At 40.6% G+C, this 19,370-nt stretch overlaps 1 protein-coding gene across 2 annotated transcripts; it reads right to left on the bottom strand.

Annotated features, from left to right (window-relative positions):
• Positions 1-774: 774 nt before the first annotated feature.
• Positions 775-19,357, bottom strand: RFXAP (regulatory factor X associated protein). Of its 2 annotated transcripts, XM_005585680.4 has the most exons (3): positions 18,620-19,357; positions 13,067-13,174; positions 9,529-10,982 (listed from the first exon to the last, which is right to left on the bottom strand). In XM_005585680.4, the coding sequence occupies exons 1-3, from the start codon at positions 19,217-19,219 to the stop codon at positions 10,872-10,874; spliced, it is 819 nt and encodes a 272-aa protein (XP_005585737.3). In that variant the 5' UTR covers positions 19,220-19,357; the 3' UTR covers positions 9,529-10,871. The 2 variants fall into 2 exon arrangements, with proteins under 2 accessions (XP_065389234.1, XP_005585737.3); XM_065533162.2 differs by lacking the exons at positions 9,529-10,982; positions 13,067-13,174 and adding an exon at positions 775-5,919.
• Positions 19,358-19,370: the final 13 nt, after the last annotated feature.

Below are 19,370 nucleotides of genomic sequence, written 5' to 3'. Positions count from 1 at the left end.
ACACATTCTTTAAACATATCGTGGTATAGACATAAAAATACTGTCTTCAAACATCAGCCTGTCTTAGAGAAGTATTTTCATCATAGACTGCTTATATTTACTTATCAGATAGTTCTTATGTATCAGCAGGCACTGTAGATGCAATGACAAAGTCCTTGCTTTTGAGGAGCTTACCGTTTTGTGGAGAAAGATGAACAAGTAAACCAATAAGCAGTGTGCTGTCAGCTGTGACAAGCTGCTGGGACCACCGAGTGACATCTACATCAGACCCTGGGTAAGTACCAGGGAAGGCTTCTGGGCCGATCGAAGTTGCCATCCTTCATGTCGGTTCTCTTAGTAAATCATCCTGGGCATTCTAAAGCAGGTTAGTGCCTCCTCTCTGTGTTCCCATAATACTTTGTGCCCATCGATGGTCCGTATCAGTTCCTGCACCACCCTGTTTACTTATCCTTCTCTCTGCCAGCCTGGGACGTGTTTAAGGACAGGGATTCTGTTTATTCATTTTCAGCATTTGCCAGCTACTGTTTGCTTAGAAAGGCTTTTGGGGATCACATTGTAAAGGCAGAAATGGTAGTTGTTTTTAACTCTTCCTTTAAAAATATCAGTAAGTATTTAGCTTCTCCCTTTCAAAATAAAATGCATTGCAAGCCTCCAATTGCATATCATGTGACCATGCACAGCAGATAGGGATCAGAAAAGCGCACTTGTGTTTCAGTTTGGAAATAGTTATCCAGCTGCATAGCAGTAGCATGGAAAAGTAGCTTTAGCAGTTAAACAGTTAAAATTGCTTTTATTCTAAGCATTTAATTTGTTTTCATAATGTGAATTTGAGTATGACAAGCATAAAGAATTTTGATGTTATAAGACCAAGTTAACAAAAAGACACTAATTCTGAAAGTTTACCTCTGCATGATGACTGATGGTTCCATTATTTGCATGCATCTGATAAAAATGTTAGGTATGGCCTCAGAATGACTCTTCATCTAAATGCCAATGTTAAATGGAGTAAATATAAGGAAAATTATATTCAGTTTGGTTTTTAAGCCAAACAGAATTCACACCTGCAATGTGTTATTTGGAGAGAACGCTTGCAAGTGGCAGGCTAACTTCTCTCTAGTCTCATCATTTAGGAAGGAAAAGCCTAAAAATTATCAAAATAGGCCAGGAGCGGTGGTTCATGCCTGTAATCCCAGCACTTTGGGAGGCCAAGGTGAGTAGATCACCTGAGGTCAGGAGTTCGAGACCAGCCTGGCCAACATGGTGAAACCCTGTCTCTGCTAAAAATACAAAAATTAGCCGGGCATGGTGGAGGGCACCTGTAATCCCAGCTACTCAGGAGGCTGAGGCAGGAGAATCGTTTGAAACTGGGAGGTTGAGGTGGCAGTGAGACGAGATCTTGCCATTGCACTCCAGCCTGGGCGACAGAGCGAGACTTCATCTCAAAAAATAAATACATAAATATTATCAAAATGATCCACTGATGTTTAATTTCAAATATTCCAAACATCATACTGTAAAAGTGTTTTGTCTTTTCTGATGCCATAATAGTATATACTTTCTTATACATTCAGTCTTCAAGCTAAATATTATACCATTTTACAATTCATTGTTCACACACTTGCTTTTCTTGACTCAGTTATTTTAAAACAAATTAAATAGAGCCCATCACTACATGACTGTGGAAAGTGAAATTTGTCTTAATAAAATATTTAAAGGTATACTGAAATGATTATAGTACAATGTTTAAAACATGTTGATATACAATAAAATATTTTAAACTTAAAATCATTTCTTTCATACATGATGAAAAAAATGTTACATTGATGATTGTTTTCTAAAGGAGTTGGTGAGATTATAGATTACTATGAAGGGCGTTTGCAAACAAAAGTTGGCAAAGTTACTATTTGTTTTTCCTGGTTTGGCATAAAAAGGAAATACAAAGCTCAGTGCTGAAGGACAAGAGAGAGCTCTTCATCTTGCTGCAGGAGTGGAAAAGAACTAAAAGGATGGAAAGAACTTCTGTGAAACAGTGATCCATTAGCATTATACCATGTAAATCACGATGGCTTGAAGTAAAGGAGAGAGGCAGAAATCGGCAGGAGCTTGGAGGTAAAGGGTTTTACATACTAAACTGAGACATTTGGACCACAGGTTCTTAAATCTGCAATGACAGTTTAAAGCATTGCTACTGGTTACTTTAAAAAGCAACAGTCTATGATAGACCCTCCTTGGGGACCCCTGAATCATGATCCCCCCATCCTTGCTCCAGACACGCTACAGATTGCTGTGGAAAATCGTGTCGGAAGACATTTCAGAATTTGGGAGTTTAAGGCTCCAAATTGTCCCACTGCTTATAAGCTTTACGAGTTTGGTTAAGGTTTAGAGAGCTTTGGGTAAGCAGCAGAGGGCACTCAATGTACAATAAATATCACATATTCTAACTTGAGGGAAATGGTTTTTTGATCCAGGGTATGCAATTGGCTGGGTGCGGTGGCTCATGCCTATAATCCCAGCACTTTGCGAGGCCGAGGTGGGTGGATCAGCTGAGGTCAGGAGCTGGAGACTAGTCTGGCCAAAATGGCAAAACCCTGTCTCTACTAAAAACGCAAAAGTTAGCTGGGTGTGGTGGTGTGTGCCTGTAGTCCCAGCTACTCAGGAGGCTGAGGCACAAGAAGAGCTTGAACCGGAGAGGTGGAGGTTGCAGTGAGCCAAGATTGTGCCACTGCACTCTAGCCTGGGCAACAGAGTGAGACTCTGTCTCAAAACAAACAAGAAAACAAAGAGTGTGCAATCATTTTTCTTACATTTAGTTACAAGTATTATAGCATACAATCTAGTTGGTCACTATTGTTTATACTAGCTAAGTTTATATTTTAAATAAGCAAGATACTAAGCAGTGCTTGCCTTAGAAATGTGATGAGATTCAACCCCTAGCACTGGAAGACTTTTATTAATTTCCTGTTGCTGCTGTAAAAAAGTGCCACAAATTTTGTGGCTTAAAACAGCATAAATTTATTTTACAGTTCTTACCCTTACAGTTCTTGAGTCCAGAAGTTTGAAATCTGTCTCACTGGGATAATGACAAGGTGGTGGCATGGCTAGTTCCTTCTGGAAGCTCTAGGGGGAATCGTTCTCTTGCTTTTTTTTATTTTTATTTTTATTTTTTTAGCTTCTGGAGGCTGCCTGCATTCGCTTGGCTGGCTATGCTTTTCTTGAATCTCTCTAACCTGTTGCTTCCATCATCACATCTCCTATTTCTTCTTCTGTAAGCAAGCGTTCCTCTTGTAAGGACACCTGTGATTACATTCTGAGCCCATCCAGGTAATTCAGGTTGATCTCTCCATCTCAGAATGCTCAACTTAAGCACCCCTGCAAAGTTCCTTTCGCCACATAAGACAACATCAACAAATCCTGGGAATTAGCACATGGATATCTTGGGGGGCCATTATCCAGCCTATCACAAGACTCTACTACTGACTGATACTGGAGGGAGGCAGGGAAGTGCTGGGTAGAGAAGAGTGGGGTCCCAGGCGAGGGATCCACCCTTGGGCCTGTGCCCACAGACCTAAGTGAGAACAGGGATTCTTGTTTTTGCACCCAAATGTTGCATTTCCCAAGACCACTCTGGCCTGCCATGCCCCCATCCCATGGCCATATAAACCTGAGACCTTAGCAGGCACAGACACAAGTGGCTGAACATTGAGAGGAGCAGAGAAAGAGAGTGGCAGAGAGTGACAAAGAGTGGGAGTGGCAGGGCGCACGGCAGAGAAGGGAAGAGGCATCTCAATGTCAAACAAGAACGGCAGGACTCCAGAGGAAGAGCACCTTCTCATTCCGTGCCCCACTTCTGGTTCTGCATCCGTCTTGCTGAGAGCCTCCACCGCTCAATAAAACCTTGCACTCATCCTTCAAGTCCACGTGTCATCCGACTCTTCTGGTATGCTGGGCAAGAACGTGGGGTACAGAAACCCGTCACACTGGACACTGCCCTTACGATAAGGTACAGGGTCTATCGAGCTGATTAACATAATCCATCTGCAGACGGCAGAGCTGAAAGAGCACACTGTAACACACAGCCACCTGGGATTCAGGAGTCACAGCCAGCCATCCCTAGATGCTGCCGTTAGGCCGAAGCCCAAAAGCGCTCCCCAAGGCCTCTGCACCTGCCTGTCTGCATGCTCCTCCTATGGGTTTGAGCAACAGGGAGACGAAAGGAGAGAGCCATACCCTTGTGGCATGCCCTGCAAGGGGGCTAAGGGAACTCTCATTTCACTAGTTATCTTGTGCTCTAATCAGAACCATCATCAATGGAAGTTAATGGTTAAAAACCATTATCTGTTGTTCATGTTATTAGGTTGTATCCATTTCCATTAACATAGGGTCCTTCTTACAGCTGTCAGCTGTCCAATAAACCAAGAATTTGACTAACTTACTGTGTAACTATGGGAGGTTTTACTTCAATGACCTCCAATGAGCCACACACATCCCAGTGTTGATGGCCACCCGCATGACTTTGGGTTAGCTGTGTGACCTAATTTGGCCAATGGCATGTTAGCAAGTATCGAGGGAAATTCTCCCCCAGTAATTCAACGTGAGTCCTTTTCTATTTTCCCAAAGTGTCGGCTGGTCTGAGAAATAAAGGGAAAGAGTACAAAAGAGAGAAATTTTAAAGCTGAGTGTCCAGGGGAGATACCACATGTCGGCAGGTTCCGTGATGCTACCTGAGCCGTAAAACCAAAAAGTTTTTATCAGCAATTTTCAAAGGGTAGGGAGTGCATGAATAGGGTGTGGGTCACAGAGATCACATGCTTCAAGGACGACAAAAGATCACAAGGCAGGAGGTCAGGGCGAAACTAGAATCACTAATGAACGTCCATGTCCAGCTGTGCATGCGTTGTCATTGATAAACAAGGTTCAAGAGCAGAGAACCGGTCTGACTAGAATTTGCCAGGCTGGAATTTCCTAATCCTAGCAAGCCTGGGGGCGCTGCAGGACCCTAGGGCGTGTTTCATCCCTATTTACATCTGTGTAAGGCAGACACTCCCAGGGCGGCCATTTTAGTGGCCCCACCCTGGGAATGCATTCTTTTCCCAGGGCAGTTAATTATTAATATTCCTTACTGGGGAAAGAATTCAGTGATACTTATCTTACCCGTTTTCGGTAATAAGAGAAATATGGCTCTTTTCCACCCAGCCCACAGTCAGACTTTAAAGTTATCTCCCTTATTCCCTGAAAATTGCTGTTATCATGTTCTTAAGGTGCCAGATTTCATATTCAAATACACATGCTCTACAAACAATCTGTGCAGTTAACGCAATCATCACAGGGTCCTGAGGCGACATTCATCCTCAGTTTACAAAGATGATGGGATTAAGACATTAAAGACAGGCATAAAAAATTATAAAAGTATTAATTTGGGGAACTAATAAATGTCCATGAAATCATCACGATTTATATTCTTCTGCTGTGGCTTCAGCCGGTCCCTCCGTTCAGGGTCCCTGACTTCCCGCAACAAGCAAGCATTATGCAAGCAGAGGTTTGAATGAGTACTTGCACTTTGGGGCATATCTTCTTGGAACGTTACTCTTGGGAGCAAGCCCCCATGCTAGACTACTGAATGAAGAGATGTCTGTGGGCCAGGTGCAGTGGCTCACGCCTGTAATCCCAGCACTTTGGGATGCCAAGGCAGGTAGATCACCTGAGGTCAGGAGTTTGATACCAGTCTGGCTAACATGGTGAAACCCAGTCTCTCTAAAAATTCAAAAAAAAAAAAAATTAGCCAGGTGTGGTGGCACATACCTCTAATCCTTGCTACTCAAGAGGCTGAGTTGGAGAATTTCTTGAATTCAGGAGGCAGAGTTTGCAGTGAGCCGAGATCGCAACATTCTTTTCCAGCCTGGGCGACGAGCAAAACTCCATCTCAAAAAAAAAAAAAGAGATGACTATGATGGACAGAGGCTCTGGAGAAGGGGCCAGCAGAATTTCTAAAGGCCCAGATAGTAAATATTTTTGGCTTTGTGGGCCATGTGGTCTCTGTGATTGTCACAACCACTCAGCACTGCCACTGTAGTGCAAAAGGAACTGTAAATTATATATAAGTGAATAAGCGTGGTTGTGGTTATGTTCCAGTAAAACTTTGTGGACACTGAAATTTGAATTTCATATAATTTTCACGTATCACAAAATATTTTTGTTTTGAATTATTTTTCAACTATTACAAAATGGAAAAGCAATTTAATTACTGAAAGTGTAAAAATGACAAAAACTGAGCATGGGTTGGACCGGCACAGGGGCCTTTGGTTTGAAGCCTCCAGCTGTGGAGGATGGGAGGTCATCTTGACTGTCCAGTCACAGCCATGCTGCCATCTGACTGTGGCCTCATGAGATGCCCCAAGCAAGACTACCAGAAGAAACTCTCAGCTCAGCTCAGCCAACCCACAACACTGTGAGGAAAAAGAAAAAAAAATAAGTTGTTATTTGAGCCACTGCGCTGTGGGGCTTTTCAGTTATCTAACACACTGAAACAGTAGGAAAGCTGTAGTTGTGCCTATCATTCAGGTGTTTGGCATGTTGATAAAACTTTGCCTGCTGTTCATCAAGAGGTCTCAGATAAGCAGCTTATCACAAAATACAGGCAGTACCTGCAGTTTATGATACGGTTGCTACTCTGGTTCTGATCAATATCTTGTTCAACTTGCTATGCCTGTATGTCAGCTATTTAAGAGATTTCTGTTCTTGATTTTCCAAGAACACGTGAGAAGCCTTGCCATTTTGGTTGCTAAAAGTAAACCCATCAATTCCTGCCTCCTATTGATAGAGGTAGGAGATAGCCAAATGCCTAGGCAGATAGGGAAGGGTACCAGAGAACCTCTGACCTGTCCAGGTCATTGCGCTCAGGGGGCTTACCTAAACACACCCACAGTGAAAAATTCTTTCCCTTAACACGTGCATAATATGAGAAATAAGTCAATATGGAATGGTTCAGACTAAGGGCCCATATGTGCACTGAGGGAATAGGGCAGAGTCACCAGGAATTCATGCCTTATCCAGGGGAGGGGCCTGGTCTCTTCAGCTTGTTTGTGGTGACCTGGTATTCAATTTGTGAGGTGGGAGCCTACTGGTGGTACCCCGCCCCCCACCTTTTTTGGTGAGAGCTTTCTTTTTGCTTAGTAAATTCTGCCCTCCTCACCCTTCAATGTGCCCTCGCACCTAATTTTTCCTGGCTGTGAGACAAGAACCCAGATTTAGCTGAACTAAGGAGCAAAAAAGTCTTGCATCACCATTACTAACACTAAGGGTGAGCTATTACATTTCCCAGCAAGGGCACAGTGTAGGCAGTCAGGCAGCACTGGCCTCTGAGGACACTGCCATTCCTGACACTGCTGTGCTTGGCATAGTCACCACAGTGGCCCCAGCATCTGACCTTCAGCACATAGCCAGAGAGACACTCAGGGACTGGTGAGCTGCTGCTCAGAAAGCATTCAGCACTCAGCCTTCCTCTCCAAACTGGGTACCTGAGAATTGCTCTGAATGTCTCAGTTCTAAGTTGTTCTTGCCCTTCAGAATGGGCAATGCCTGGCCTGGGCAGGGGCTAGAGTCACTTTCAATTGCTAACAAAGCAGGACATGTTGAGGAAAGTGAGATACTGGGTGGACTGTATAACTCATTAAAGGTAGCAAATGTCTGGGACTAATTGCAAAAGGCAATTGATTCTTTGTTGTTGGCATTAAAGAGGTGAACAAGAAATAGAGACACAGTAACATATCATTTGGGCATGTTATCCAGAGAAGGGCACCCAGATAAGAGATCAATGTTTGTTTTTTCTTGGACAAGCATTTCCCTGGCCAAAAGGGTCCACCTAATTACCCCAAGAGGCAGGGTGTACATGTCATGATGGACAGTTTAAAAAGAAAAGGCTGGCTCTGCAAGTACAAGAGAAACTCAAAACTAAGAGTCTCAGCACACCCTGCTATGAAGCAAACTTGAGTTTCCATACTAGCAGACAATTTTAGGTTTTCTTAGAAAAATATTGATGTCTCTAATACTCAGTTTCCCTCATTTTTTTTTTTTTTTTTTTTTTTTTTGTTTGTTTATGGAGAGAGTCTTGCTGTGTCACCCAGGCTGGAGTGCAGTGGCAGGATCAGGGCTCACTGCAGCCTCAACCTCCTGGACTCAAGCAATCCTCCCACCTCAGCCTTCTGAGTAGCTGGGGGCACCACCATGCCCAGATAATTTTTGTATTTTTGTAGAGACAGGGTTTCACCATGTTACCCAGGCTGGTCTCAAACTCCCAGGCTCAAGTGATCTGCCTGCCTTGGCCCCCTAAAGTGCTGGGATTACAGGTGTGAGCCACCGTATTGGCTGGTTTCCTTCATTTTCTGAAAAGGACTGCTGTCACAATTACCCTCACTGTGCCCCCACGTTTCTGCAGATGATTTTCAGATAATCAGCATGATGGTGAAGTACAGGTATGCACGTATAGTTTAATGATATAACCATATTGCCATAATAAACACTAACAATTTTAATGCTAATATGTAATGTTAATTAATATATTACTATTAACATATCCTGCTGCTTATTAGATTTTCAAAGGCAACCGGTATAAAATCTGATTAGTGCTGACTATGGTCTCCAATTTAAGAAAAGTAAATCGTTCGAGGTGTAATTATAGGAGGAACACAAACCAACTCCCGCTAGTCATAGCTTGTCTTCTGGCTTCTTCCTCAGCTTTCCATTTGGGTTTTCATGCTGCACACACTGTCGGGTCCTCTAAAGCCCAAGCTACAAATAGCTCATAAAAATCGGCGTCTGTGCTTATGGAATACATCTTAAGACAGGCTACATCCTTTTCTGCTACTAGGGTAAAGCTCTGAAGAGGAAAGATTTATTTTGCTGCAGTAGATGATTTTTTAGAAAGTTCATCTCCAGTGGTTTAGAATAATCCAAACAACCAATGGAAGATGGAGTACTATATGTCAGGGGTAATCAGGGAAATAGCTTATCTTTTGATTGAAAGGTGAGATCAACTCACCTGATTATTAAACATGTCAAGTATTTTCATTAAAATGTTTTAAAAACAACTGTTACCTTCAAACTCAATAAAAGAGGTATTTAAATCAGATTTTTTTTTTTTTCTATAGTGAGGGAAGTCAGTCCATTTTCAAATAAACTGCTATCTGAACACAGGCCCTAATCTATGGACCTTCAGCAGTATCTGTGGTCATGAGTAGAACATTAATTTTTCTAGCTAAGGAAGTTAGAAACTAAAGACAGTTACAAACTGAGGGTGTAATAATGATTTTTTAAAATACTAAAATTTCCATTTCAATGAGTTATACAAAAGCAATTAGAACTATTTGACAATATTCATATTAATCATATTTTCTAATTCTAGAAAAAGAAATGGGACATTATAAATCAGTAAACATTTGAAAGATTCCAACTTGAGACTTTTAAAACCAAGACTAGAATTCCTCTGCGTCTAGTAAGAATAAACTAAAGAACAGAATAAAGAAATCAGCCAACTCAAAGGTCAACAACTGGACTTTAATGAATTAATTTTGTTAAAAGCAAACAGATATGCAAGTAAAAACACACACATTAAAAAATGAACAAAAACATTCTTGCTTTCCATAAGTACTTCTCAGAACAGTCATGATTAAGTTTAACTATATATAGAGTTTAAAAAACAAGTAACAAATTTTTGTATAGTTAAACTTGAGACACATACATTTATATCCTAATATTGGATATATTCTCTTGACATTTAATTTGTTATTCCTATTGGTAGGTTTGTCTTTTTAAAAGTTTTAAAGTTTTCCTAGGAGAAAGTATAAGGAAAAAGTATCCAGATTACCCATCATTTTTGAACATTACTTAGGAATAGCAGTTTTGAGATAGCTCAATTGTGAAAAACAATGACAAAATGCTGGACTGTTAGTTTTATTTTCAGGATCTCCTTTTTGAAAAGGATCTTTTTCATTTTGTTTAATAAAAATAAGTATAAGAAAAATAATTTTGTCTTGGCATTGGTGGGCTGAGATCTATACTGTTCACAAATTCAACAAACAAGAAATATCTGCTTTAAGAGATCAACACTAACAGGTAACATGAAAGACAGAAGCCAACTGTAAGAGACACATCCCACTGTGCTTAGTTAATCCCTCAGGTTTTACTAGCACACCTCTGAAAAGAGATGCACATCCTAAATTCACAGATATTAAACAATAATCACTTTCCTTACATCTATATAAAATGTGCTTACCTCTCTGACAGCTTCAGTCTTAACTGAAAAGAAAGGTTATTAAGAGAACCCAATTATAGGTGCCCCAACTACATGTTAGCACCACAAAATAGCCATCAACATTTCTTAGGAGTGTTTTTGGCACTGTGGGTGAGACAATCCTTAGTATGTGGGACTACCCCTGATACTGCAGAACATTTAGCATTCCTGACCACTCACTAAAAACCAATGGTTTTCAAGGTCACTATGACAATCAAATGGATCCTTGATGAGAACCACTGAGCTAGATGAGTCAAGATTAATATCTATTAACTTTATGACTTCCACAGAAAGTAACTGCTTCATTACCTTCAGTAACAATGACTGAAGAGGAATATATATTTAAAAAACATTATAATTAAATGTTATTTTGGAAAGATAAGCTGACTTCTTCAAACTCATAGTAATCTGAAAGATTAGATGCACAAAGTGCAATACTTATTTATCCCCAAATGCACACATACATTTACAGGAAAATGTTTATGTTCTACAGGCATATATTATTACCCCATTTATATGTGGTAAAAAAATATGCTCATCTATTACAGTAAGATAAAAACCATGTAGATGTTCTTGATAAGTTCCCTCACATTGATGCTCCTGGAAACTGCTGCTGTCTTTGCTCCAAAACTTGCTGATTTAATAGTTGTTGCTGTTTCTGTAAAAATTGCACTACTTCTGGACTTCTTAGTAACGACTTAGAAAGAAAAGAAAAAAATTATTAATAGCATTAATCTATGTGATTAGACTGTTTTCATGCTATGAAATTACTCTGATGTGTCCCTACACGACACAATATTTCACAAAAATATGCCTGAATCAAAATCACTTTTACATCTGATGCACTGCAACTAAGCTGCAAACTGAAAATAATGTGATGTCACACATCAAAATACTAAAACCTAAAAATAACAGGTGAAGTCTGTTATTGGTGACTTTGTACACAAAGGAAACGCCTTCTATAATATGCCAGCAAATATATCTCTTGAAATACGTAAGAACAAAGAGCACTGACCCAGGATTATAGCAAGAAAAAAAATGGAGATGAAAGGGAGCCACATGTGAAAATAGCAGCTAAATGCCAGTTTGTACATACATATAAACTAGTGCTAGAAGTCAAGTTTCTCATTAGCCAACTAAGTCTTCATAAAGAAATTTAAAATTGTGTATATAGGTGTGCATTTATATATGTGTATATATATAGGTATATACCAAAATTTCAGGAAAAAAACTAATAGAACTGCTCCAAAACATCCAATACCTTTTTGTACACTCATCATTTTAAAATATAGTTGTAATAATATAACAAATATAACAGACTATGATTAACATATGATTATTAGAGACAGGGTCTGTGTTACCCATGCTAGAGTGCAGTGGCGGGAGCATAGCTCACTCGGTCTTGAACTCCTAGGCTCAAGCAATCATCCTACCAGTCTCCCGTAATATGTTTTTATAATAAAATACATAAATTTATAAAGAAAAAATCTTTGGCCCCAATAAGTTGCAAAAAGATAAACTGAATAAAGTGAACATACTATCATTAAATCCTGATTTCAACATTATATGTATTATATCTTGGTACGTTTTCTATTTATTAAATAGTGTTGTTTAAAAATCATCTTAGCTGTTATGACACCGTTGGACATTTAGGTTGCTTCAATTACCTTTTTACTATTTATGATAAATATATTCCTGGCAATATCTTTATGTTTAACTCCATCCATATTTAGGATTTACGTCCTGTAAATGCCTTCATATTAAATGTGATGTCTGAGTCAAAAGGGATGGCTCCTGGTACATAATGCCCACTGCTTTCTGAAAGTGCTATACTAATATATAATGCCATTAACTGCAGGAGGATGCCCATTTCATGAAAGTCTCAACATCATTGCATCATTGTGGTAATCGTTTAAACAATTTTCACTTTTTGTTTATTTTTAATGATGTTGAATACCTTTCCATATCATTTAATGGTATTCCACCTATTTTTTTCTGTTTGTATCTTTTGCAATGTATTGAAGTCAAAGGTTTTCCTCATCAAATTATAGGAATTGTTGTAATAACCTTTCTTTGCAGTTAAGACTGAAGCTGTCAAAGAGGGAAACATATTTTATATATATATATAAGGAAACTGATCATGTTTAGTGATTTATAGGGTGCTCTGTTGCCTAGGCTGGAGTACAGTGGTATGATCACAGCTCATTGCAGCCTCAAACTCCTGGGCTCAAGCAATCCTCCTGTTTCAGCCTCTTGACTACAGCTACATACCATCACACTCAGCTACTTTTTAAATTTTTTTGTAGATGGGGTCTCGCTATGTTGCCCAGAATGGTCTCAAATTCCCAGCCTCAAGTGATCCTCCCACCTGGCCTCCCAAAGTGCTAGGATTACAGGCATGAACCACCATGCCCAACCAGGAATATTTTATGTGATAAAATATCAGCCACAATAACCACAGTCTTTTATACTTGTTGTACATATTTTTGCTCTAGGTTATTGTGCATTTTGCCACTAGTTTTGACTATAGCATTCATTTTTATGTAGTCAAGTTTATAATCTTCTCCCTGTGATTTTGTCTATATAAGCTAAAAAAAATCTCGTTACAGATTTTTGAGGTAAAGTTTTGATTCTTTTTTTAAAACTTTGACTCCTTATTAGGAATTCATTTTGATGTATAGTGTGATGTCATGAGTTAAAATCTCAAAAATCTCAATAATTCAATTTATAACAAAAAAGTTTGTTAACACATTTATAACTGATTTACAAACAGATATTTACCAGTCTTTTTTGATTTAACACTTGTTCTAAAAGAGTAGGTCTTGCAGGACGATCCCCAAAAGATCCTGTTCTTTGTTTAACAATGGAGAGTATGTTATCTGCACTTTCCTGGGATAAATGATAAAAATGGAAATAGATAAACAGTTAATGTAATAAGTCATGATTACAGGCATTTCAAAGAGGTAATGAACAGGTCTTTGCATTTCTTCCTTCTTCTTGCCCAGTCTCTGTAACACTGGAAAGTTCTTCATTATAGGCAAGATACCGGCAGTTAATTTGATGTAACATTCCTTCTCACTCCCTCTCCCACCTGATTTTCAACCTGGGTTCTTTAGTCTCTTGACAGGTCTCAAAATTAATAGTGTGTGATACAGTGTGATAGAGTAACAGTGTGAGAGGTGGGCCACTAAGATTGAGGCAGAGTTACTTGTGAGCTATTTTCAACATTACAAAAAATGCCAAGTGGAATTGACCATTCTCTTTTTATAATGCTATCCAGGCCAAAACATAATCTGCTTGCCTTTGGATGAAATATATGAACTCAGAGGCAAATTATGCACTGCTCAATAAGATATCTGATAGCTTTTACCCAGTTAACAACCAAAACAAATGGGGGAGTAGTAAAATATTGTTTAAAGAAGCAACTGATAACCAAATCTTTCAAAATTTAGATAAACTTGCTTGAAAAAGCACTAGTATAGTCTCCTGCCACCTGTATGAACAAAACAGGCAAGTCCTAAAACGATACCATTACCCTGAGATTTAACTGCCCAAAAACAAAATCAGCCGCACTTATTACCAGTTAGGTACTCCCAGTTACCTGACTGCATCTTAAATACTTGCAATTTTGCTGGCATAACAAAATATTGTTTAGCTGACTGAAATATTCTGACTCTTACAAAACTATGCTACAATACCACATCCAAAATTCTTACTAAGTAAATATAAAACTATAAATGTTTTACCAGAAAGCCATACTTTACATGAATTTAACCTCTTTGTTCTTTACTTAGAATATTATCTATGCTGTTTTTTTCTCTTGGCCTTCTTTCTACCAGCCTCTGAGTTATCTATGAGAATATCCTCTTAATCTCTTTCATTATGAGAAGTTTACCAACCTTATATTACGAAAACATTTCATCCCTAAATATTTTAGGCCTCAACACGTAACAACTGTAAAAAGAAAATTCTAATACCCAGAGGAAACAAAAATAACTTCTTCCTCCCCCACCGACCCCCGAGTTGATTTTATTTATGAGATTCTTTAATTTTTATGTGCAAGATAATGGAATGCTGAAATTGACTTGACGGTACAGTACCCTCCGCCCTCACAACCTCACTATGCAAATTCAAAAGGTTAATATCACAAAATATTAGATAATGAATTAGATAGAGAAGCTTGTAGTGAAAATAACCTTTACTCATCTAGTCCAAACTTGTACAGATGTTGGAATTCTTTTTCAAAAACTTTCAATGCTCTTTGTCCTACAGAGTTTACCAACTTTTGCCACACTTCATTTGGTTTTGAATAGCTCTGATATTTCGGTAGAATGTTAGGTAGCTTTACTTAAGCTGAGCTGAAATACATACTCCTTGTGATTTATGCCTAAGAGTCCCAGTCACCTCAGAACTATGCCATATAAGTCTACTCCTTCTCTTAAATGATAGCTTTTCAGGTATTTAATAACAACAATCCCACCAACAGAAGTCAATTCATTTATCCCTAGTCCCTTTATGTGTCTCTCATAAAGCACAGTTCTTAGATTGGTGGAGTAGACATTATACACACTTGTTCCTCACTTAACCTCGGCTTGTGTAAGAAATAATTTTAGATACCTTAATTTCTTTAATTTTTTTACCTTAATAAATCCTTCATTGGAATAGAGACCTTAATTTCTAATCTTGCTGCTCATAGCATAGCAGAAGATACGGTCATCACCTGTCAGTCCTATTATAATGATCTTCGAAATAGTCTCAAAATCTATAGGCTCTCAACTTTAACCCACTCCATCAGGGTAGGAGCCTCTGCTCCTTCCTAATTATCACTTCATTTAAAGACTCCAAACCCAAATCCCATAGGCTGGCATTCAATACTAGAAAAAACTAGCTTCAACCTATCTTTCCAAATGTTTCTCTCATAAATTTTCCACTCAACTATTACATTTTAGCCAGAATAGTCCACTTGCTATCTTCACAAAAGTGTTTTCTGTATTCCTACTTCTCTCTCTTTACTAAAATGTGCTTCTCTTTCCTTTTATCTACCAGAATTCTAGGGAAGCAGTACAGTAAGGGGGTGAAAGTGAAGGCTCTAGAATAAGACTGCTTGTGCTTGAGTACACTACTTGCTGGCTGTATGACCTAGGCCAAATCCTTTAGTCTCTCTGTGCCTCAGTTTCCATGTATGTAAAACATAGTACCTATCCCACTGCTGAAGGGCTGTGAGACTCCATTTATAGCTTAACACAGCGCTTGACACATAAGAAACTCAGCTCATTAAGCGTAAACTATTACCCATCCTTTCTGGTTTATCCTGAGTCACATTTCCTCTGCAAAGCCTTTCTGGAGTATCTCAGCCTACAATGATCTATCCTCCTCTGAACTACTAAAACCGGACTATATAGTTGGCTCTTATTATATCCCGACTGGCACTGTTGTTTTCTTTACACTCACTCAGTTTAACAAAGATAAAGACTTACAGATCTTGTTACCTTCTCAGAACTGATAAAGTATCCCACAATATAAGACAAATTGGATAGTAAGCTATTATTTGTTGCTTATAGCAATTAATTCCCTTCCCTAAAAAGTCATGCAAATTATTTCAAAATAGTGAAGCTGGGTGCAATGGTGAGGTAATCCCAGCTACTCGGAAGGCTGAGGCGGGAGGGTCACTTGAGCCCAGGAATTTGAGGCCAGCCTGGGCAACAGTGTGAGACCCATCTCTACAAATTAGATAAGTAAATAAATAACAAAATAGTCAATTATGAGGTTCTTTTTGTGGGAGGTGCAGAGAGAGACTCTCAGTATCAATTTGCCTTTTACACCTTTTCTTACTGTAGATGTAAATGCTAGGTAGTTAAAAAAAAAAAAAAAAAAAGTAAGCAGCCATAGGTTAACTACTTCTTTCTTGAAAATAAGTATTATTAAGCTGGGTGTGGTGGGTCACACCTGTAATCCTAGCACTTTGGGAGGCTGAGGTGGGAGGATCGGGAGTTCGAGACCAGACTGGCCGACATGGCGAAACCCGGTCTCTACTAAAAATACAAAAATTAGCTGGGGGTGGTGGTGCATGCCTATAATCCCAGCTACTTAGGAGGCTGAGGCACAAGAACTGCTTGAACCCAGGAGGTGGAGGTTCTAGTTGGCCGAGATCGCACCACTGTACTCCAGCCTGAGCAACAACAGAGTGAGACTCTGTCTCAAAAAAAAAGAAAGAAAAAAAGTATTATTTTTCTCCCTCTCCAAAGAATTCTGAAGCGAATGAGCACCTGTGGAACATAATGAGGAAGAAACTTGATCACTTTTACTAACTTTCATTCTTTTCCAGGTGTTTATTTCTCTAATTCCCCATAATCAGAGATTTGGTAAAACATATAACAAGAATACGGATTGAGGGAGTTTTTAAACTAAGATTACAGAAGTTCTGAGCCCATTAATTAGTAGGCAAAATTAAAGTTACATAGTGGATTTTTCTAGGAAGAGTCTTCATTAAGTCACCAGATACTCAAAGGAGTCCTCTTACTCCAAAAGATTAAAACTTAAGGGAAAGAGAAGTCACTCAGTCCTAACCAGTGTGAATTAAGTATGACACACTGGCAACTGTAGATTTTGGAAATATTTAGAATATTATACTTTTTGTTTTTGAGACAAAGTCTTGCTCTGTCACCCAGGCTGGAGTGAAGCGGCACAATCATGGCTCATTGCAGCCTCAATCTCCTGGGCTCAATGATCTTTCCACCTCAGCCTCCTGAATAGCTAGGACCACAGGCATGTGCCAACATACCCAGCTAATTTTAAAATTTTTTGTTGAGATAGGGGTCTCCTATGTTACGTAGGCTGGTCTCGAACTCCTGGGCTCAAGCAATCCTCCCTCCTAGGCCTCCCCAAGTTCTGGGCTTACAGGTATCAGCCACTGTGCCTGGCCTAGAACATTACATTTGTAAACAATTACAAGGTCTAATATTTTAGTAATGGAGCACTTCAAGTTCAGCCTGAAACTAAGAAATTTAAAGACTTAGAATACATCCTAAGACCCTAAGACAGCTTGCAGTTAAAGAAAAAAATTTTTTGACCACTTTTTTTTTTTTTTTTTTAAGGAGATAGGGTCTCGCTATGTCATCCAGGCTGGAGCGCAGTGATGCAAACAAGGCTCACCGCAGCCTTGAACCCCTGGTCTCAACCAATCCTCCCACCTCACGCTCCCGAGTACAGCTGGGTATACAGGCACTTGCCACCATACTTGGCTTGGATCACTTGTAACAAAATTACATTTTTCTCTACACTGAGGGATTACATAGCTCTCACAAGAAGAAATATCTGCTTATCTGTGACAGCCTCAAAGTATACCACTAACAATGACAATAATAACAGCAAAGGTTTGCAAACTTGAACCAGTTGCTGGACACTGTGTGAACACTCAGTATGGAATGGCTCACATATTCACAGCAACACTGTGAATGACATACCATTTTAATGCTCATTTTACAGCGTTTCATAACCTATTCAAGCCACACAGCCAGCAAATGATGGAACAGGGATTTGCACCCAGAAGTCCAACTCCAGAACACTGGTTTTACCTTTGACTCAGTTCAAATCAAACAATCCAAAAGTTTTTTGAGACTTACACCCCATTATCATCCTTTTTTTCCCCCCCTCAGGGGTACTAAGAAAAGGGATAGTGAAAACAGGGTACTAAGAACAAGGATACTGAGAACAAGGTATATTAAGTATTGGGATAGTGAGAACATGAGAACAAGGGACTAAACATAGGGGTACTGGGCACAGAGTTGTAAGAAAAGGGTACTAAGTACAGGGGTACTACAGACAGGCAACTGAGTATAGTAGTACTAAAAATAGGGTACTAGGAAGAGGGTTAACAGAACAGGGCACTAAAAACAAAGTACTAAATAAAGGAGAATTACGAATAGAGGTACTGAGAACTGGATACTGAGAAAAGAGTAGTGAAAACCGAAAGAGATGACTTTCTCAGAAGGACCAACTTCATCTAGGTTCCTAAGCCTCTAGCGATGAACCAGACCGAACATTTACTCTATGTCCTTCCAGCCATATCCCAGATCTATGACAGCTCTGCCGATGTCACACTATTTTTACTGAAATTTCAGCACCTATCATATGGGTGCAACAGAACTGTTACTGCTTCGCACATGTTGGTATAAACTTTAATTTAGGGCAAACATTCTAATTCTCAACCACTAACCCAGTCACTACAACCCGGCCCATTTGGAAGCGGATGGGCCGGCCCTGGAGATGCGGTTTGCGTTAAGATTGGGTTTCTTCTTCCACCGCCCACCCCTAGGCCTCAGCTAAGTCTGATACCTCGAGTTTGACGTTTCCCGCGCTGCCAGTCGAGGCAGTCCCACCGCAGTTCAGGGCCTGGTCGCTCTTCTTCTTTTTATACTTGTCCTTGTACATCTTGTTGCGGTGTTTCTTGCACATCCACGGCTTGCGCTGCTTGGCCACCTGGCTCGTGGTCTCGCTGCAGCCTTCGTAGGTGCAGGTCTTGCTCATGCTGCCCCCGCCGCTGCCCCGCCTCCGGGCGCCCCCGCTGCTGCCCTCGCCCCCCGAGTGGGTCTCCTCGTCCTCCAGATCCTCCAAACTAGCCGCGCTCTCGCCTCCCCCTGGAGGGTCCGAAGTGTCTAGCAGGTCCGCTTCGTCCTCCCCAGCCTCCTCTTCGCCATCCCCGGCCCCTTCGCACAGGTACCTAACGGGCTTGCCCGCCCCAACGCTGCCCCCGGGGACCGCGGCCTCGTCCTGCCCAGCACAGGGTTGCATCACCAGCAGGGTGAACTGCGAGGCCGCGGTCGCCACCGGGGCTGGCGCCAGGGCGGGAGCCGCAGCCGGGGCTAGGGCCGCGGGGTGGGGCACGCCGCTGGCGGCGCCCGGCCCCGCGCCCTCCGCGACACCCTGCGCCTCCATGCTGCTGAGACCTGGCCGGGGTCCACGACTCCGGGCTTTTAGCACCTGCCTGGCCTAGCGGCACTTCGCAAAATAAAGACTCAAGACACGCTACGGGAAAGCGCGGCGGTGCCCCGAAGGCGCCCCGACTGCGCCTGCGCCTCCGCAGCCT

Source organism: Macaca fascicularis, chromosome 17, assembly GCF_037993035.2.
Source record: "Macaca fascicularis isolate 582-1 chromosome 17, T2T-MFA8v1.1".
NCBI lineage: Eukaryota > Metazoa > Chordata > Mammalia > Primates > Cercopithecidae > Macaca > Macaca fascicularis.
Note: the sequence above shows the minus strand (reverse complement) of the source record. Positions and strands in the feature narration are given on the sequence as shown.